At 33.0% G+C, this 21,491-nt stretch overlaps 1 protein-coding gene across 6 annotated transcripts in view; it reads left to right on the top strand.

Moving 5' to 3' along the window:
* The window catches only part of Hrb27C (Heterogeneous nuclear ribonucleoprotein at 27C), a 42,126-nt gene that overhangs the window by 10,637 nt on the left and 9,998 nt on the right, over nucleotides 1-21,491 (top strand). For 2 of the 6 annotated variants that reach the window (XM_074121372.1, XM_074121375.1), the window contains exons 7-13: nucleotides 2,283-2,387; nucleotides 3,987-4,113; nucleotides 4,527-4,562; nucleotides 7,419-7,553; nucleotides 9,901-10,002; nucleotides 12,243-12,373; nucleotides 19,096-19,162. In XM_074121372.1, the coding sequence (XP_073977473.1) occupies nucleotides 2,283-2,387; nucleotides 3,987-4,113; nucleotides 4,527-4,562; nucleotides 7,419-7,553; nucleotides 9,901-10,002; nucleotides 12,243-12,373; nucleotides 19,096-19,162 (703 nt within the window). Of the gene's footprint in view, nucleotides 1-2,282; nucleotides 2,388-3,986; nucleotides 4,114-4,526; nucleotides 4,563-7,418; nucleotides 7,554-9,900; nucleotides 10,003-12,242; nucleotides 12,374-14,476; nucleotides 15,357-15,543; nucleotides 21,416-21,491 lie in introns of those variants that run through there. The other 4 variants (XR_012456231.1, XM_074121373.1, XM_074121374.1 and 1 more) reach the window with 4 other exon arrangements.

Here is a 21,491-nt window from a genome sequence, read left to right on the forward strand (position 1 = left end):
CGCATGTGCAATTAGTTCTTGGGGTTTAAAGAGAATAAAGTTTTTTTTATCTTGAAAAAACCCCATTTTTGTAGGACATTTGATTGGTCAGTTAAGGGCTAATCGCTGGATCCGCTGATCAGCAGGTACTTAAGGCAAATATGAGATTGGCGTGTTAGAATTTGATTTGATTAGTTTTTCTAAGCGGATACGTACACAATTTAACGTGTAAAAAAGGAGGTCCACAATGATTACCCATGAAAATTCAAAGTTTCAAATTGCTTCTTTGGACAGTTTCCTTGATGAAGTGTTAGAGAAAGTAGTCCCTGAGCTAGTGTCAAATTGTTGTGTTTTCTTTGTAAAAAATTATTTTCCGCAAACAGGAATGCCCTTTCATTTATGAAAATAGATCGCCATCCTTTTTGTATTGTGAGTTACTGTTTTTCCCCCTACTTTTTCATTTTAATTAGGGGTTTTATGGGTTTAAAAAGTATATTTCTTTGCGTATTTGGTCCAAAATTGAATATTTTAAGCACTCCTGGTTGTTAATTTTAACATTTTTTTTTTTAAGCCAAAATTTAGGTATCTCGTTTTATTAACTTTTAAAGTTTTTAAATTTTAAGTAGTCTTTAATGATTTTTGTTATAACTATCCGTATATTTTTAACATTAGAAAACTTAAAAAATATCTGTTAATAGATAAGTTTATAATTTAAGTTAATGCTTAAATCCTAAACTGTAATTTAAGCCATTCGTGTATATTTAATTTCTTTTCTAAATTAAGTAATAATAATAATATAATAGTAGGTTAAGGTTCGCTCTATTAAGTACCTTTACGGGGCTTTTGTATCGCTAAGTTTTAATAAAACCATGTATCCTAAGTTAAAGCGGAAAGCTTATGTTCAAGTTTTGAAAATATTTAATATTAACTAAAAACTTATTTCCCAAATTAGAGTTAATTAGAATTAATTTCTAGCAATCTAGTGAACCCATAATTTAATTTAATTGAAATTTTAAAAGTAAGAATCAAGATATTACTAGTTTATTAAAAGTAAGATTTGTGTATCTTTATTCTAAAAATTTTCTACTTTTTTTATTTAAGCTAATTTACTAATATTTGAATTCCAATGTTAATTGATAATTATCGTTTAATTTTAAAATTAACAAATAAGTAGATAATTTAAGGAAGGTTTAATTTTTACATACTTTTTTTTTAAGGATACGAATGCAAACTACTACTATTTTCTCCATCTTGCAATATTCAATTTTATTATCAGAAGTTTTGAAAGTAAAACCCTGTGAAGCTTTTCTTGCCTAGTGGATGAATGTTTCTGGTTTATATTAATGCACCACTCCTTTTAAGTACTGAGCGCTAAAACTCTTGCTGTACCCTCTGTGGTTATGGATCTCAGCTTTTCTATTAATATTTATCGTAAATCAAGAGTTGTTACAGGAAACTTCGGATAGTTTGAGCTCTGAATTTGCTTGCACTAATAACACCCTGGTTCAGTTCCAATTTCACGAGTGTTGAAGTTACACTTTCACATGCAAGAAACATAACCTGCGGGGTATAATATACATGTGTATATAGGAGACTAAAATACCTTCCTGTAGTTATTGCTGCATAAAACTCGTAGCAGTGTAGTTTTCGTGTGTATATTATGAGCGCCTTTTGTTAATTGTACCTTGAATGCAATATTTAATTTTTACATACTTTTATTCTGATACAATCGCAGATGCTATGAATTCTATATGAATGCAGGCTAAGTCTGATCGTTGAATGGGTATTCTACCATCCTCCAAGAACGTATCTCATGTTTTTGGCGTATGAGGGTGACCAGGTGTTCAGAACAGTGGTTGCAGCAGTACAGGCTGCATCAATGTTTCAATATCTTCTCTAGCTATTTTCAGGGATTTGGGTACCCTTCCTTGGTTAAAAGGAAACCTGAGTCGTATACTAGTTTACCGCTATGAGTGCTTTTATTATAACCTTGAAACCTTCTAAATAAGTTGGCATGCTAAAGATTGTCAACTACTTTTCAGAGTCTCTTGATTTAAATTACTGAAAGTAATAAATAGTAGACAGAATTTAAATATTGAGAGGTAAAGCAGATATTATACCCTAGAAATAGTTTAATTCCGTGATCTCACCTTATTCTTCTTTTTTGGAGCGTGCTTGAAGTTCATTGAAGAGTGTGGTTGTAATGTTTAGTTTAGGTTAAATATTTAATTGAATAATTTCCATTGAATGCAGTTTTTTAAAAAAAACTTGTTTTTTCTTAATACATATATTTTGAATTCTAGGTTGAAATAAAGAAGGCCGAACCAAGGGACTCGAACAAGATGAATGACAATAGCGGTGGTAATTCATGGGGGCCTCAACAGAGTGGACATATGTCAATGGGGGGCGTAAGTATTTCCCGTTACGGTTTTATGCAGTTTTTTCTTAATTTTAAGGAAGGTTTGTTTAATATTAGGCATAGAAAAATACTCCAATTTAATACAATATTAAAGGCAAAACAGAGGAAGTTTATTAATGCTTTTTAGTTGAGGAATTTGATTGCCTACAAATTATTTCGAGTCCTGAAAGTTACTATTCGTTATTTTATCTTGTCTTGTTCATTTCTATCTTCATTCATCTTTTTCTTCTTTCTTTGGGACATTAGGAGAAAGTGTCCGAGAGCGATTGCTCTGAGCACGTGGTGATGAATTTGCAATCAATTTTATCAGTAAAATTAAAAAATAACTGCTAGTTTCAGTCATGATATATTTTGATTATGCCGAGCTTTCAACCTAGGGACTAGGTCCATCTTCAGGGCTAATTTACAATGTAATATTAGGTGAATATGAGGTGCAGTCTTAAATAAAATCAACTTTTTTTGCTTTATACCAACGTTTCGGTAATTTTTGCTACCTTCTTCAGGGTATTATAAAAAAAGTTTGTGAAGTTTAATGTAGAGAGAGCTACGGTTATAACTGTTCAACAGTTATGATGATATACTCGTAGCTCTACATTAAACTTCACAAACATTTTTTATAATACCCTGAAGAAGGTAGTAAAAATTACCGAAACGTTGGTATAAAGCAAAATAGTTTTTTATTTAAGACCGCACCTCGATATTCACCAAAAATCATCTACTCAACAACGGTCGATAAAACCAAAACCATCATTACAATCTAATATTTTACATCATAAATGGGTTGGTGTGTCCTTCTGTCTTGTCTGCTCATGGACTGACAGACAAGACAGAAGACACACCAAGACAGAAGATAGACAGAAAAATATATCATGTCTGAAACTGGCAGTTATTTTTTTCATCCTATTTGAAACTATGAATCAGTCACCCAAAAAGTAATGAACAGTAATAAATTTTATGTCTGACTACGCTTTTTTAAAAAGTTGCGCAAAACGTCCCTTTTGAGTTTTGCGGAATGTCCGAAGCATACCTTAGATCGTGTAGATTGTTTGTGCAAAAAAAAAGATCGTCTGTTTGAGGAACGCATTTGGACTGCTAAATTCCAAGTGTTAGTACAAAATCCATGAACTTCTTGCAAGATGTGGGATAGATTGTGCATCAGCTTAATTGGTGTTCTAGATGCACTTTCAAGGACAGCAAGCTCTCGGAATAAGTAGTTCGTTAACTTACGCCTCCTCCTCCTTAGCGGATGGATGTTTAAAAATAACCGCGCACAGTGGGGCGACTCCACACAGAAAGACGGCATCGCGTTTAGCAAATCACAAAAGTTTTGCAATGTAAAGTTTAAATGACCTCATTGAAGCGTCATGTTCAACCTGTTCAAGAAAGAATACATAATTAATCATTATTAGACTTTTCTTTCTATTGTTATTTATTCTTCTTTAGAAAACAATCTTTTTTTTTAAGGATTTACAATGAGAAAACTTAATTCAAATTTGTCAAAAGTCAATTTACGCATTAATTTTAACAATTCACCTTGTTTTTTTCTTTATTTACTGGAATTTAATCTAAATTTTTTATTTATTTTCAGGGAATGGGCATGGGAAATCCCAGTGGTGGGATGGGTGGCCCCATGGGCGGAATGGGTCCAATGGGACCCAGCAATATGATGCAAGGTTACCAGGGTTGGGGCTCAACACCTCAGAGTGGCTATCCAGGTATTTTTTTGTATTTTATTACTATTTTAACACTTTATTATTTTTTTTTTTTGTTAACGATAATCGCTAATGATTATTTATATATTTAACATTATTCTTATTTATTTTAACCAAATCACTTAGTTTTACGTTTTTATTATTTATTTTCACAAACACTACATTGCTTGTAAACTTTTTCTAATGATGATGATGGTGATTATTATTATCTTGTTTTTCGTTTACTATTTAATGGTGAATCACTCATGTTTTCCATAGAAGATTTTAAAATAAGCTGAACTTATTTTTTTAAATATATAATATATAAGGAAATATAACGGTTTTTGTAAGTTGATGAAATCAAAAAAAAGTAGTTTAAGCCTAAATTATTTCTTTTAGTCACGTGGGGTTTATTATTTTGTCTCTTGTTATTTCAGGGCAATGGGGCCCTTCGAATCAACCTCCCATGAATGGTAGGTCTGGCTTTTCTCGATTAGTTTTTCATTTAATTTTCCTTTTTTTTTTCCTTTTAATTTTGTATATTATTATTTGCATTATTATTTTTAAAAAAAGCCAAAATAGTAAAAGCTTTGATTTTGTTCAGTTTTTATTTATTTAGTAGTGCATGACATTGCGAAAGCAAAATAATTAGTTTAGATTTACTGTTAGAGATTTTTATTTTAATTTTTATGTAAAGGTTATGTTATTAGATTATAGTTTGTGTTTATAATGTTATTGTACTTTCTCCATTTCCTTTGTAAGAAAGAGTAAGTATTTTATGGTTGTTCTTAATTTGATTCAGTAACGCTGCTGAGGTTCCGGTCAAAATCCGCTAACTAGAACTGCGACCTGTTTCCGGTTACGTTAGGCAGTAGTGTGTCCATTAAACTTCATAAAAAGTAAAACAAATCCTTGATGACGTGATTAGGTTGGCAGTACTTGATTAAATCTTTGATAGTTTAAATTTTGCATTAAGTTTAAGCGCTACCATGGTACCCGGAAAATAAGCTTAGCCAACTAGAATTGCCATTTTATTTAGAGAGTTCTCTCGAAATCGGTTCTTAGCGATTTTATTGAACTTCGAACACTCGCTTCAAGATCTCGGTAACATTTATTTGAAACATTTTCATAAGAAAATCATACACTTTTTGGTGGGGGGTGGATGGGGAAAATTGGCACTTGGAAAATGTCACTTCAGTGATGTTCTGCCTCATCGCCTTCTAATATTAGTAGGAATTAGAATTGAATGGAGGATTACACTTTCAAATCATATGATCGTACGTGCTCTTTTATTTAATAGATTTTTCCAATTTATCGGCAGTTTTGTTTTAGAAATGTCTTTAAATTTTCTACATTATTATGCTATTACTATAATTAACTTCAAACTATAATTAAAACGTTTTTTAAAGGAGGTTTAAGATAAGTTCGTCTATAAAGTACTGGACCAATGTGTTGTACGGTTCTAAAACCGGTATGTTTGCGAGAAAGTATTGGGTGGCCAAAATTCTATGTTAAAAGAAATCAATCCGTGAAAAAGAATGTTGAAGTGAAAGTCGGATGGCCCAAAATTCCATCTTAAACTCAGTGTTTTCCCTTTTGGTGGCTAGACTTCCCTTTTAGTGCTAAATCAAGCTTTTGCCTAATTGCGATCTACGTCTTTACGCCTCAGACTCTAATGGCACACGATCAGCATAATTTTCTAATAATTCTTGAGTACAACCTTAAACTAGCACTAAATTATTCTGAAAGGAAATCAGTGCGACTTTAGCTAACGGTTGTCAAACCCTAGATCGGATTAGGGTTCCATTCCTATTTAGGAGACATCATGCCCTTACAGCGTCCAAAACTAATGGTACGATGATGATTTCATTGGCTAGAGTTATGATTCAACAAATGATTCGTAAAAAAAGTTCGTGTTTACATAAGTTCTGAGTACCATAAAGTTAGTTTTACATTCACTTACTTCCAAGACGAGGAAATATTAGCTTTTCAACGCAAGTACTTCTTGTTCTTCTTCAAATAATTAGCAATTTTCCACCAAGAATCTTGGCTTAATCGGTAAATTTTTAAAAAAATGGAAAAAAGTGAAAAATCTTTTCTTGACGTACTTGGAGTTTTAGCTAACGTTTATCCCTCCTTTATAACATACAGGACACAGGACAGCACGTTATACTCAAAATGGTACTTAGTGGGATCCCTTCTATCCCAGCAAGTCCCAGACTCGAATTTTTCTAGAGAAAATGATTGAAATAAATGTAGATCTGAATGTGTACAAGTGAATTTAAGGAAAATCGTTGTAGCTATTTCGTGAAATTCTATGAAGTGTCGCAATTCTTTCAGTAAAATAAGTTAATTCTGGTCTGGGAACTTAAATCTGAAAGTCACAGTCGGATCCTCTGAAGGGACTAAATGGAAATATAAAGGTTACCTGCGAGTTTTCGTCCTTGTGCTGTTTCCTTCAATTAGGAAAACTAAACCTTTGAAGGAAAATCTATCCCTGGTGGTAATTGGAAAGCCGAGTAAATGTTCAGTTGGTCTCAGGTCTTTTTTTTTCTTCAAAAATACCATTTCGCTGAATTACCGTACGCTATTTCCATGTTACATAGATGTTTGTAGCAAGATTTATTTATTTTTTAAATTTTATTTTTTAGTTTTGTTAAATTTAGTTGATGTAGTTGTAGAATTTATTTTCTAGACTGTCCTTGTTTGATTAAGTAATGAAGTAATTTAAGATTAAGTGTTATCATTTATAGAGTTATAACCTAGAGGATTCTAGATCAAAGCCTTGTTTCAATACATTAAGTTCCTTAAGCTATTCCCCCTTCCTTTGTCAAACTAAAAACTTGGTTTTGGGTTAATAAAAATATTGTTGGCAGTAGGAACTATAGTTTCCATCAAATTTAGAGAAACATTCCCCCATTATTCATCCCTAAAATTTTAAAAAACAAGTTTATTACCTGCTAATTATTACCCTTAATTCAAAATCTAAAGGGCGTCAAGGTGAAACCCAGGTCACGTGTTTTTTTTAAGAAAATATTCACCAAGAAATGAGTGATTTCGGCCAACTATTCAAACTCATTCATAACATGCATTCATTATTTTACCCAGTCTTGTGAATTTTCTTTAAATGTTTTAATGCATTTTACAAATGCTATTTTGGTTTTGGTTTTTTGTTTTTGCAACCATTACGTAAATAGATTATTTTAATTTCTTTTTTTTTTGTATTTTTCCTCCTGAACAGCAACTACCCTAAAATAATTTTGTTCAGTAAATTTGCTAATTTTTATGCTATTTATTATTTTTTTATCGAATCTTCTTCTTGTCTAAAGGCTATGGCACACCTTCTGGGCCTGGAGGTTATCAGGGATGGGGGGCTCCACCAGGACCCCAAGGGCAACAGATGCCACCACAGTGGGGTTCCAATTATGGGGCACCACCACAACAAACTGGTTATGGTTCTTATGGTGAGTAAAACTGTTTCTATTTATATATTTTGTATTTTTTGGCTTAAAAATGCCTTAAACCTAAAAATTCAAAATTGTTTACTCACCTATTTAAAATTACTCTTAGAAATATAGACAATCATTTTCTGTTACTTGAAACTGCAAAGCCAACATTATTTTTGTGGACGCTTTTTTCGATGATTTCACCAGCTTATAACTTTGGAAGCTAAAAAAAAAATACTACAGTCCTTTTCAAATCCAAAACTGGTAATCCGAAAAGATCAGCTAGATATGGGCAATTGGGTTGGTGAGGGGGGAAGCTTATGCAAAGTCACGATTGCGGTTTTGCATGTGTCTTGAAGTACAAGTTTTTTTTTTTTTTTTTTTATCAAGCTGTAAAACAAAAGTTGCAAATCTGTAAACATTAGTTCTTGAGGTAGGCTTTCGCGGAATTTAATAGGATTGTTTGTTGAATTTTCTCACATACCACCTTTTTACTGGCTAGCCGTCAGGAACGCCCAAGAATCAGTTTAAGAGGTTCTACTCAAGAATGTAACAAAGTAGTCACCAATCACAGTTATTGAGAGTGTAAGTTTCTTGAATGTGGAATCCGGAGTTCGCCGATTTCATGGGGATCCGTGTATCCTAGAAAAGATGGGGGTACAAAAAACATGCATTATATCTTATAATATAAGATAATAAATTTAATTAATGTTAGTTTTTCAAAACGGGATCGTGCGTGAGCGTAATTGAGCCAAAATATAGTTTCTTAACTATTAATTTTAAATATATGCATTCCATGATTATGAAAGCAATGTTTCTAGCGCAGCCTTGTAGGGTTTCTAAACTGTAAACATGTAAAAAGTAAATTATTGCCTATTTTTTTCAGCAGGCTTCATATCCAACTATCTAATTAGGTATCGTGGACGAAGGCGACTAGCCTACTTTCCTATGAATTTCTGATAATTACCATTAAATAAAAAACAAGGCCTGGGACCTGGGGAATCGGCTTCTAAACTGTAACCTATCTCTAAATTACTTCAACTCTTAATTTCGTTAAAAATTCCTTAATTTATCTGCTTTTACTTGCATCATTGGAAGGGTCGGTCGGCTCTCACAAATTGTAGTGTTTCTTGTGGTAAAGTTCTCGCTGTAAACAACGCCGAAAGAACACCTTATGTCTGCTCATAGTAAACATTCATCTAAACCTATGGATTGTTTCTCCCCAAAAGAGACTTCGATAAAGCTGGTACACATTTTGATGTGTTCAAGAATCAGTTGTTCTGAGCTGGGGATCCATGGAACAAAAAAGGTTAAGAACGTCAGGTCTTAGAGAGAAGCTGTAATGATCCAAACATAGAATTACTAAAACCTTTAAAAAATACATGATTATTTAGCTTCTTAATTCTAAAATGTTAGTACTTAAATTACGAGGTCTACTTTTTCTATCTTTTTTTCGCAGCGGTCAGAGAAAGTCTTTGATTGTCTTTGATTCAAGTTTAACTCTACTTTTCGTACATAATGGCACCCTTCATCGGGAATTTCTTTTTGGTTAGAGGAGAGCAATTCGGGTAGCGGCGGCCGCACACTAAACGCGTGTCATCGATATGCGGCAGTGAATGTTGAAAAAAAGTTATATTGCTTTTATTACGATTCAAAAATAAAAAAACGAAGATTTTTGCGTCTGCCTTTTCGTGAGAATGAATATGAAAACTGTCTCTTAAGTTAAGATGAAAACAATAAGTAAATAAAAATTTAAAAAAGAAAAAACTGAAATATTGAATTTAAAACTCCCTCTATTTCAAAAACACCTGGGGGGGGGGTTCACCATCTGATCTTCTTAAAATATGGTTGTACTCCTGTACAGTGCAAAATAATGTTGAAGGCTGGTACGTGGCTGAGATTAAGTGTCTCGAATCAGTGACGGGGATTATGAGATATACGGGGATTATATCGTATTTTGCAATGCAAATGGTGGCTGTGAGTCAAATCTAACAAATCAAGACAAGCTGTTGCATCGTTTTGTGCCAATGAACGATTCTCTCTTGTGGTAGCACGGCTTAAAGAGTTATGCATTGAACACCCCCATCCATTGTGCAGACCAGACACTAATATTTCTTGGATAAGAATAGTTGGAAATTGCCATTTCAAATACTGTGCAGAAAATTAGACGACATGTTTTAAGCAAAATAAAATCATGTCTCCGGAAACAAGTGTCTGTATGAGTATCCGGCCGCCCAAAATTTCGTGATTGAAACACGGACCAATCAAAATTTCCAAGACTTTCTCTACCGTTGGCCCCTCCCCGCCAAAAAGAAGACCGCTCATGTAACTTTTTGTTTTCAACTTCTCTGTTTAATCCATACAGGATCTAATCAGCCAAGTTATGGAAATAATTGGAACTGGAACATGCCTCAGAATGGTCCAGCGACCCAGGGTGGGCCTGGTCAGGGACCTCCTGGCCCGCAAGGTATTTTTTGTTTTGTTCTTAAGTTAAATTGAGTAGTACCATAAGATAATTTTTTTTTTTTTTTTTTTTGCAAAGTGGCTATACTTAATCATAATTACTTCTGCGTCTTCTGAAACAGAGGTAGTCAACCCGGTCCCTAAAGCTTACTGGTGGGCCTATTCAAGCTTTAATGGCATATGGTAGAGATTTTGTCCGATTTCAACCGTGGTGGACTTGAAAATCTGAATAAAAAAAATCCCTGCGTATGATCCAAATTAGGCGAAAATGATAATCAATTTATTGAAAACGCTCCGTAGCTCATACCTTGTAGAATCAGACTTCAGTGCTGTTATCATATTACCAGAGAAACCGTCTGAATATTTCCGAATTCATTTGTTCTTAACGATAATGGAACGAGATATCAGACCCAAAGATCTCATTAGTAATTAATGAGACTACGGTTTTTACATTTAATTTTCTTGCTCCTGAATTCAATCAGCTTCCGTATTAGTCAACGCTATATAAGTGCAAATGCCGCATGATATTTAATGTGTCTGCATAATAAACTAAGACTAAGTATAAATAAACAAATAAACTTTAACTGCATATTTTCATTAAACCCCCTGAAAAATAACGAGCAATTTGTTGTTGCGCTAAATTAAGTGTTGAACCGGTGGGACGGTAAGAAAGATTTACTTTTCTGACAAGATGTGAAAGTGGATGGTTCTAAAAGCGGTTTGACTAACTCTGGCCTAAATCATTGCATTCAGAGGTGGCTTTCTAGTTGGACTGTTAGGACTCTCCATGATTTTGATTTCGTGTGATAAGTCCCCACGGTGATAGACTTTTATCCTCTAGCCTGAAACCTTTCCGGAGGTCTGTTCGTCACCAGTGTCTTGCCGACCTCTCTTTCATCCACTTGCAAATAGAATCCTGCTTTTGTTAGGCTATTCGAAGATCTTAAATGTTTCTAAAATGTTGAGACACATTACTACAATTAACTCTTAGCTTAAGACAAGCTTAAGGCAAGTTAGACTCATATTCCAGAATTTCCTGTATTCCTCTTTCCATGAGCATGTAGTAATAAAACACAATGTAGGAAGTTGCCACTCTCTTAAAGATTAGAAACTAAAGCAATTGCCTATTTTCCAGGCGGGCTTTTCGTCTAACTACCTAATTAGGTGAAGTGAACAAGGCCTGGACTCCTAACCATTCGGCCATCGTGGCGCCTCAAAGTTAAATAACATTGTGCATTAAATAACATTAAAATTATAAAGGGCTAATTTACCGATTTAGCGGCCGCTGAACATTCAAGTTTGGAATTTTAGCCAATTGCATCGCGTTACATCACAAGAATCGTAAAACATTATTAGACATTTTTTTTTTTAGAAAATAATAATTTCCTAATAATGCACCACTTCTCCTGGACCAGGATGATAAAGTTGCAGTCTCCTCATCGTTAATTGAGGGTTCTGTTGACATGATCATGGGAGTTGTAAACCATTAATCAAGTTCATTAATCAAACTTATCTCACCATTGTTCTTCAACTACCACTAGTACCACAGGAATGCTTGTCATTGATGATTAACATATAGTGAAACCTTTTCATAATGTCAGTTCGCGTCAACTCAATTATCTAATGGTGGATTATGGTGGTTAATACCAGGAGTGTCGATAGCTTTTTCTCTGTAATTTGGAGTAGATTGTACGATAAAACGTGTGCGATTGTCTAATGAAAACAAGATTGAATTAATAATCATCAATCTATAGTCTACTAAAAATTACTGATGAAAAATTATTGTACGAATGGTATTTAATTGGGTAATTTCACGAACACTTAAATGATTGGAGTAAGGTAATTACTTGATTAAATTGGTCATTTATAATGAAGCGATCCTTTTTTTTAAAGTATTTATTTTATGAATTTGTTTTTTTTTTTCTTGTTTGAATCATTTAAAATTAAATATTAAGTTACAAATTACAGCTGATATGGTTGGACTTAGCCTATCATTAGTTTTAGCTGATTAATAACAGTGACACAATCACCGTATTACAGCATATGGCTGTGAAAACGTTGAAAAGGTGCAACGTCATTGGCATAATCTTCATAAAATTCAAGTTATTCATGGCGTAAATGGTAGAAGTTGCCTAGGAAATAGTGATTATAGGTGTAATACTTCAGCTTATTAAGGCTCTAATACATACTGTATTCCTGTATGCAATAAATACGGTTTAAGTGATTATTAATATGATATTGCAGGCGATATCTACCCAAGAGGAGGTGGCGGAGCGGGCGGTGGCCCCTCTGGACCTACCCCAGGCGGAGGCGGAGCCCCACCAAAGTCCAGTGACGGTTATGGAGGTTATGGCGGCTACGGCGGATATCAACAGGTAAGTGAATTTTCTGGATTTTATTGTAATATTTTTTTACATTTTTAAATCTTTTTTTTAAAAAAAAATAAGACATTTTTCTGTCACTCTTCATTATAATTTCCAAAATAAGGTTTTTGATTGCCGTTATAATAAGAAACCATATTTTTTTTTTAGTATTATTGTAATTCGAAATATCTATATTTTTAATTACTTTCCGTAAAACGTGTATCTCTAAAGAGGTTTTGAAATTTTATCAAAATGGTTCTTTCTTTTGGTCTTTTTACATTTTTATTTTGTATAACTTTGATCTAAAACTTTTTTTTTTTGTTTTTTGAAAGTAGAAAATATTTCGAATTTGAAGAAAATTCCTTGACTGTTTTTTTAATGTCCTCTGCGATAATAACATTGATTTGGAAAATTTTATAAGGAAAATTACTTATAGTGAGGTTCAAGAGGCCTAATTTCGGTTCCTTCTACCAAAGTATCATTCCACTGTAATTTGAGATAGTAAGAATTTTATTCCAAAATTTGTAGTTAGGAATATTTTAAAAGTTAAATTGTCGTCAAAGATTTGAAGAGAAAGGCTTGTGGCAACTCACGACAGATTTTTGTTTCTAACTTTAATAAAATCTCTTAAAATTATTTAATAATTTGAATCTAAATAATTTTAATTTCTATTTTGCCTTTCATAGAAAGGAAATTGCCAATATTGGGAAAAATTAGAAAATTCTTGTTTTAAGATTTTATCTGTCAAGAAAACCATTTTCAGCCTACAGAAGCGTTTGAAAATCTTAAAATACTCCTGAAATGCAAAAGTAACAGCTGTAGTGGTGGATAAGGGACGGCCGCCTTCCACAAAAAAGTGCGATAATTTTGAATCCCCTTCAATTGCTTCTAAATTCCTAATTCCTTTTCTAAATTTCCTTTCCTATGCTCCCGCGAAATAAATATTGCTAGAATTCTGGGTTTGCCTAAAATCCATTGATCTAATCAGTCAATGAGAATTGTTTGCTAAAAATTAAATTCTGTAGAACACCCTCTCATGTCTTGCTCTTAATTCTCTATTTCCTGTTTCTAACTTACATACTTATTCGGTTAATCATCGAATTTTTATAAGTTTTGGACTATGGCATAGCTTTTCTGTATTATATCCATTATCTTGTGACTTTCTTCAAATTCCAAATTCTTGAAATCCAGATTCCAGATTTAATTTTAACTAATATTAAGAGCAAGGATCCTAAAAGTGTTGTCCTGAAAGCCTAGGCTTCCGCTACCTAAAGGGTCCGTTGTGGCAGTCACTAGTTCGAGCATTTCTTCCAGTTCTGGTTAATTTAGTAGTCTGGGGTGAGCTACTTGGGCATATGTTTGCCATCTCTTTGTATTGCTGATTCCTCAGAAATAACATCCGTCTTTTGCTCTGAAGTTGTAGAGTTTATGCTTATCAATTCGTGCTGATTTTATTTTAAAAAATATCATGTCAGGAGATGTAAGCCTTGTACGTAAAGCAAGGCCTTTCGACTTAAATATGCTCATGGAGTTGTCTTGCCAGCAAATCTTACAAAACTCAAATTTTCACCCAAATCTTCTCCATATTCATCAAGTTCCACTATCGGTCTCAGTTACAATGATGCTGTTGGAGCTTCCATTGCGCATGAAAATGAAATGATAAAGAAAAAAAGAAAACGCAGTTCCTCTGATAGTGAAGGAGTGTTAGAGTCGCCTCCAAATGTATTTAAGTGAATGTAAACTTAACTGCCTGATTTTTTTTTTCTTTTATAAATATTTTTTTAGATTACTATATCCTACTATATTTTGAGTTATCTCTATATTCCCAAAATCTTGCAATCTGGTTATTCCTCACCAGTTCAGAAGCCCTAAGGGCATTCGTGGATTAGTGGAGGAGATATTTCTTGGAACAAATGCTATGTGCTTAAGTAGCGCGTCGTTCACCCAGAATAAATTTCTGGAATTCTTTTAAATTTTCTTGAAATTCTGCCAAAACTAGCAGGAGCGCTTGCTTGTTAGTTACTGAAAAAAAAAAGCAAATAAATATTGAAAATTAGCAATTTAATCTTTTAATAGACATAAAATTCAAATTTAAATTTTGACATAATATTTTAGTCAGGAAATTCATTATATGAAGAAATTGAACATGGAGCTGTCTTGCCAGCAAATCTTACAAAACTCAAATTTTCACCCAAATCTTCTCCATATTCATCAAGTTCCACTATCGGTCTCAGTTACAATGATGCTGTTGGAGCTTCCATTGCGCATGAAAATGAAATGATAAAGAAAAAAAGAAAACGCAGTTCCTCTGATAGTGAAGGAGTGTTAGAGTCACCTCCAAATGTATTTAAGTGAATGTAAACTTAACTGCCTGATTTTTTTTTCTTTTATAAATATTTTTTTAGATTACTATATCCTACTATATTTTGAGTTATCTCTATATTCCCAAAATCTTGCAATCTGGTTATTCCTCACCAGTTCAGAAGCCCTAAGGGCATTCGTGGATTAGTGGAGGAGATATTTCTTGGAACAAATGCTATGTGCTTAAGTAGCGCGTCGTTCACCCAGAATAAATTTCTGGAATTCTTTTAAATTTTCTTGAAATTCTGCCAAAACTAGCAGGAGCGCTTGCTTGTTAGTTACTGAAAAAAAAAAGCAAATAAATATTGAAAATTAGCAATTTAATCTTTTAATAGACATAAAATTCAAATTTAAATTTTGACATAATATTTTAGTCAGGAAATTCATTATATGAAGAAATTGAACATGGAGCTGTCTTGCCAGCAAATCTTACAAAACTCAAATTTTCACCCAAATCTTCTCCATATTCATCAAGTTCCACTATCGGTCTCAGTTACAATGATGCTGTTGGAGCTTCCATTGCGCATGAAAATGAAATGATAAAGAAAAAAAGAAAACGCAGTTCCTCTGATAGTGAAGGAGTGTTAGAGTCACCTCCAAATCTAAGTCATTCCTCGAACCTAAACTTTGCACAGTAAGTTCTTCTATCAATCCCCAGTTTTGTATTGCGAGATTTTTATTAAGTAAAAATTAAATTAAGTACCGCTGTATATAATATTTTTCTTTTTTTGTTTCAATTTCAAATATTGGATCAAACAATAACAAGAGACAAAAGAAAAACCTGGCAATTCCGTCATATATAACACTTTTAAATGTTTCAGGATGGTCGCGAATGAATTGGATTCTATTGATAACGAAATATATTTGGAGTCAATAAAACAACAAATATTAATTATTATAAATCGGTTAAAAATTGATTATGGGAATTGCCAAATAAACAATTACTACCAGTATTATTATCTGCATTTTTTCTGTTTATTTTTAAATTGTATTCATAGAATTACTCATCCTTCTGGATAGTAATGGAGCATTTGGATGAAGTGGCCTGCGCGAAGGAATATATGCGATGCCCATTACTTTTCACCGGTAGTTGTATCGTAGAAGTCGTTTATGATTTCTTCATAGCGTTGATTGGTTGGGAAGGTAATGACAATCCGTTTCTAGAGTTAGGATTCTCCGCTATGTTTAAACGTGTAGCGAGATCACGTAAGAGCTAGAGCTTCACTTTCCCACGAGATGTGTTCTTTAAGTGAGTACCGCTTTTAAGATAAAAGAAAACAAGTATCCTTTTCTTAACAATTTTATGTTTACGTAAAAGCCTGGTACCTTAATCTACATTTCTACATAATTGCCACTAATATTAAGGCACTTATCTTATTGTAACCAACTTAAGAATCCCATCCTCATAGAAGTCTGCCGCCTGATTTGACAACACGGTCGTTTTGACCTCATCATCGTCGTCGTGGTGCAGACCACCCAAGTGCATATTCAAATGCAGAAACAGGAGGTAATCACTGGGGTAGCGGCTGTTCTCTTGCACTTTTTCGTCATCTTTCTGCACTAAATCTTTAGTAATGACTGAAGGTCACCCTAATTCGTTCCACATGAACACTCGTGCGGCCATCTTTAAAAGCTCTAGCCAATCTCCAATGCTCATGATGTTAGCATAAAAAGCTTTTGCACCTTTAGCACTGAGAAAACGAATCACAGCTCGTAATTCATAGTTGGATTCTCAATCAGCAGAGGCATTTTTAACCCAAACAACGTAAACGCAGTCGAATGTTTCTGTAATAACGTCTGCTTTCTTGCTGGCCAGATGTAGGTACACAGTGCGCATGCGTCGTCTAATGCCGACCGCAGCAGCCCTTTACCGACCGAATTCCTAAACGGTGCTTTAAAAAAAACACTCCTCTTATTTGGACGGGTAATCAACTGACTCTTATTTGGTTAGTTGGATCGTCACATACCGGGTTTATAAGGTTATTTGTCCGCGGTCATCGGACTGCACCAATGCTCTCGCAAGGACCATCAGAAGTCATTATCTTGTTAGATCCCTACGTTATACTCTACGACCATTTGACCCAGGAGCATAGGATTTTTCGGGTCTTGTGGTGGAGGAATAAACCCAGGAACGCGTTTTGGTAATGTTGCAGCGTCATTCGATTAGTGGATGGAGATAAGTTATAGCTTTTACTTTTTTGAAGTAACAGAAAAATGTGTTATTTCTGAACTCTCGTTGCTTTCTCCTTATTGCCAACTCGCAGCAACCCATCAGCTAAGAAATCCACGTAAGAAGCAGTTATCCTCCATAGGTCGCCTGTAAGGCTTTCTAATAGAATCTCCATTTGGGCCATATCGATTACCATTTGGCATAAGGGAACTTTCGAAATAGCCTTGTATGTAGTTAGTTTATTTGGCTAATTAGGCTGTCGATTTGGATTTGCCAAAACCCATATTTACAATAGGTTTACAATTTCATGCTCCAGAATGCTTACCTACAACATTCCATACTTTAAGGGTGTAGGGTGCCAAAATCCCTTTAAATTAATTTTATTTTCTTCTGATCTACGCATATTCTTAACTTCCTGTTAACACCACGGGGCGACACCCTGCCATGTGAGGGTACAGGCACGGAAGTATGCCATCTTCAACTACACATTTAGTTCCTGCTCCAAGTGAGCAAGTCAAAGGCACAATTTAAGAGTTACGCATGCAAAAGGAGCAGCGATTTCTTTCAGTCTGGAATTTACTCTATAATTTAAAGAGAGCAATCTAGCTAATCAAAGTCCTTCAGAAAAACTTAATTAATTGAGCAAATTTTCAACTTTTTTTAGATTTTCTTAAAATTGGTTCCAACGATTTTCTTTACTCTTTAAATAATTAAAAACTTGCATTTGAAAATTTTTTCAGGAAAATACGATAAGGGTTCTTTAGTGAAGGGGGAGGGAAGGGATTAGCTATGAGGTTAGCATGCTGGACTCCCACGCGGAGGTCCCGGGTTCGAATCCAGCAGCTGACCCTTAGATTTTCTCTTCCTAGGAGCTTCTTACAGCTCACTGTCCGGTGATAGACAGTGTTGTCTGTAACGAGAGAACACTGTCCGGAGGCCGGCAGTGCAATGAAAAAAGCTCCGGGCGCCAATAACCTTAGACGTTGACGCGCCTTAAATCATTAAAAAAAAAAAAATTTAGTGAAGGGGGGATTTTTCTTTTTAAGAGGGAAACTATTTTGAGTATACGGTAATGTACGGTTATTTGTCCTACAGTTGGAAAAGGAGAGTGAAATGTATTGCTGAAATTTCAGGTCTTATAAAAATCCCTCAACCAGGAACTACCATATTATCAAAAATGGATTATTCGCATATATGAAATTTTATTCAAAAATTCCTCCTAAATTTAGTATTTGTATCAAAAATTTTTATTTGAATAATTTGCCTATGAAAATTCGATTTGAGCATTTTGATGCATATTTTTTTAATAATCATAAGTCGAGAATAACTAAAGTCAAGGGACTTTTTATTCGTAGATGATTTTTTCCCCCTCCACTTTTAGACAAAATTTAGATACATTGTTGTTTGGTTTAAAATATATGTTTTAATGACACAGGACACATTAATTTTTGCGAATAGATTTACGAACATATCATTCTACGAATTTATCATTCACTTATGCTTTGTTTGATCATGATATACAAAATTAATTAGAAACGATCGAGTGAAGCGACTGACTACTTAGTAGTACACTTTTGTCTCAGCAAATATCTTAAAATTTAGGAAATACATACAAATTTTATTATTTCGTTTTATTACACAGGCTTTTTCTTCCCTATTTTGTAGAATTTAAGTAGAACTTTTGTCAAAAGTACCTATTGAATAAATTTATTTTGCTTAGGTTTTCTCATACATAAAACGAAGTTGGTTTCAATTTTAAATTATTATATAAAAATGGGGCTATCATTTGGATTTTGAATTCATTCTCCTGAAGGAATTTGTAAATGACCCCATAGAACGCATACATCAAGATACTTATGTTATTTATCTAACAAATCTTACTATGACCTTAAGTTAAATTGGCCAATTCAGTCACTTATTCTAACGATTTTACTGCATATAACATTCACATTTCTCTGGAGTTGTGGAGATAAACAAAAAACATAGATTTCTGTACGATCGGAAATCGAGATATTAGGATTCAACGTTCTCGATTGATTTTAGATTTCAACGCGCCTTTAAAAAAAAAATGTATTGAGACAGCAGATTACTTTTGTGATCAGTTCTTCTAGTAGACTCTCTCTCTCTCTCTCTCTCTCATACACACTCTCTTAGCCCAGAAAAAAAGTTTTAAGATATTTCTTTTTTCTTTTTTTATTTTTAGGAGTCGACCAACTATGGAGGCGGTAGGAATTATGGAGGACCGGATGGCGGTGCTCAAGGGACAGGAGGTGGGTACAACAAGCCTTATGAGTTTAAGGAATGGCCTTCCTCATGATTGTCACAAGCCAGCCATGTGTTATTATTATCTCCGACTATTCAGTCAAATATAAGTGAGATTAGGGCGTAATTATTTGTCTAATTAAAAATTAATACAGAAATTAACAATATTTAGAGAAAGTAAAGTAAAACAAAGTAAATGTCCTTATTATTATCATAAATGTACTAATAATTAATTATTAATTATATATTAAAAAAAAAGTAATTATTTAAAACAAGAGAAAAAATTTTACAAAAAAAAATTAAAAATTAAAAAAAAATTAAAAAAAAAGAATAAAAAAGGACAAGCAAAAGTGTCTTTTAAATCGCTTAGTTTTTAAAGATCCATCGACTGATTGTACATACAGGTAATAGGAAGTTTCTTAAGGTAAAACAAATCGTAATTAAGTATATTTAAAAGGAAAAATAATTAATGAAATTGTGGTTACTTTAACTTGTCCCCCCTCCAAGAATGTTATTAAATTTAAATACAAAAACCCCCCTCCAGAAGACCCCCCTACTATACTTTTTCCTGCACCCCCTTCGCCCAGCCCCCCGTCCCCATCTGTATTTTTAATAATAATTGATAATAAGTGAAACAGTCATTAATTTTAAGGAGCCCAATTGTTTTTTATAATAAGGAGCAATAAGTAAAGAAATATATTTAAAATAACAAAGGAGTAAAATAGAATTTAATTAGTAATTGAAATTTGTTAAAAAGATAACTGTCAGGAATTGTACAAATTTTTATCTTTATCCTTAGGGTTACATTTACAATTTAAACAAAATATTTTAATGGTAAAATAAGTAATTTTTTAAAAAAAAATATATTAAAAAAAGTAACAATTTTTTAAACATAAAGAAAAAAAATTTTTTTAAAAATAGGTTTATTCAGGCTTAAATATTAAAATATTTAGGTTTTAGACTATTTCTATAAATAAAAAATATAAATCGATGATATGACTGGACAAGAGTACAATTTGTAAGATTTTTTCCACTTATTGGGAGTTATTATATGTAATTTTTTTTAAAAAAAAAAATGAAGAAGAAAACTGCTATTTTTATTGAATTATTGATTATTATTAATTGGATTTTATTTTTAAATGTTTTTGTTTTGCCTGTTTTTATTCTGAGAGTTTTATTTTGTATTTTTTCTATATTTAAATAATTTAAAAAAAAAAAGATATATAAATAAATTTAAAAATAATACTTTATACTTGACAAACAAAAGAAAAAAATAACTTGAGATCAAGTCCCGTGATGTTTTTCAAAAAAACATAAGAAAATTCCTATTAGACGATGTATTATTGTGTTATATAAAAGAAAAAAGAATAATAAAAAAAAATTAATAAAAAAGATGATGCTGGAGCGCAATATAGCGATGAGAGAACACAACTAAAAAAAAACAAAATAAATTTTGTCTTTTCTTTATTCAATTTTAACAAATTTCCTTTTTCCGAAAAACACAAATCAGCTCTGCAACATTGCCAGTACTGCCATTTTGGTTTATTTTGGTTTTTAATTTTTTATAATTGTTTTTTTTTTTTATAAAGTCTTTTTGTTTTTTGTTTAATTTTTTTTTTTTTGCAATTTTACCATTAAAAAAAATCAAAAAGTGAATTTAAAAAGAAAAATGCAATTTAACTATTTTCTCTCGATTCTCTAATGGACAAGTTGAAGTAATCCATAATTTTATTATTTTATTTTTTTTGCCAATTATTTTTCTTTCTTGTTTTTCAATACGTGTTTAAAAGAAAAAGAAAAAAAGGTCTTGTCATTTTTTGTTCTGAATTTATTTTTATTTATTTTCATTTTTCTTATTTAATTATTTGTTTTTCTTAAAGAAAAAAAGGAGTTTTGATACTTTTGGCCCGGGATTTGTTGATGTGTTCTTTGTCAGCAGCAAAGTGTACTTGCAGTGTTGCTAATTGTCCTTCCACTCTCCTTTAATTCCTTTTTCAAACTACAATTCCTTGTCTTCTTCATTTATGTGTTCATGTACATATTTGAAATTTATATTAGGTGTACCACCAGAGGCTGTTCCTGCAATGTAATGATAAATAGTGTTGCAGGATGAGAAAAGCTCGGGGGGGGGGGGAAGTTTTGAAATGAAACAAACATTTTTATCAAATTGTGGTGGGCTGTGTTGTCACCTTCCCCCCCCCCCAGTCTTTACGATATCTTCTGGGGCTCTTGAAAGCTAACTGAAAAGAAAAAAAAAACAATAGCAGCCTAAGGGGGGGAGGGATTAGCTATGTGGTTAGCGTACTCGATTCCCACGCGGAGGTCCCGGGTTCGAAT

This window comes from Rhodnius prolixus, unplaced genomic scaffold, assembly GCF_049639745.1.
Source record: "Rhodnius prolixus isolate KJV_2025 unplaced genomic scaffold, Rpr scaffold_8, whole genome shotgun sequence".
NCBI classification, from domain to species: domain Eukaryota; kingdom Metazoa; phylum Arthropoda; class Insecta; order Hemiptera; family Reduviidae; genus Rhodnius; species Rhodnius prolixus.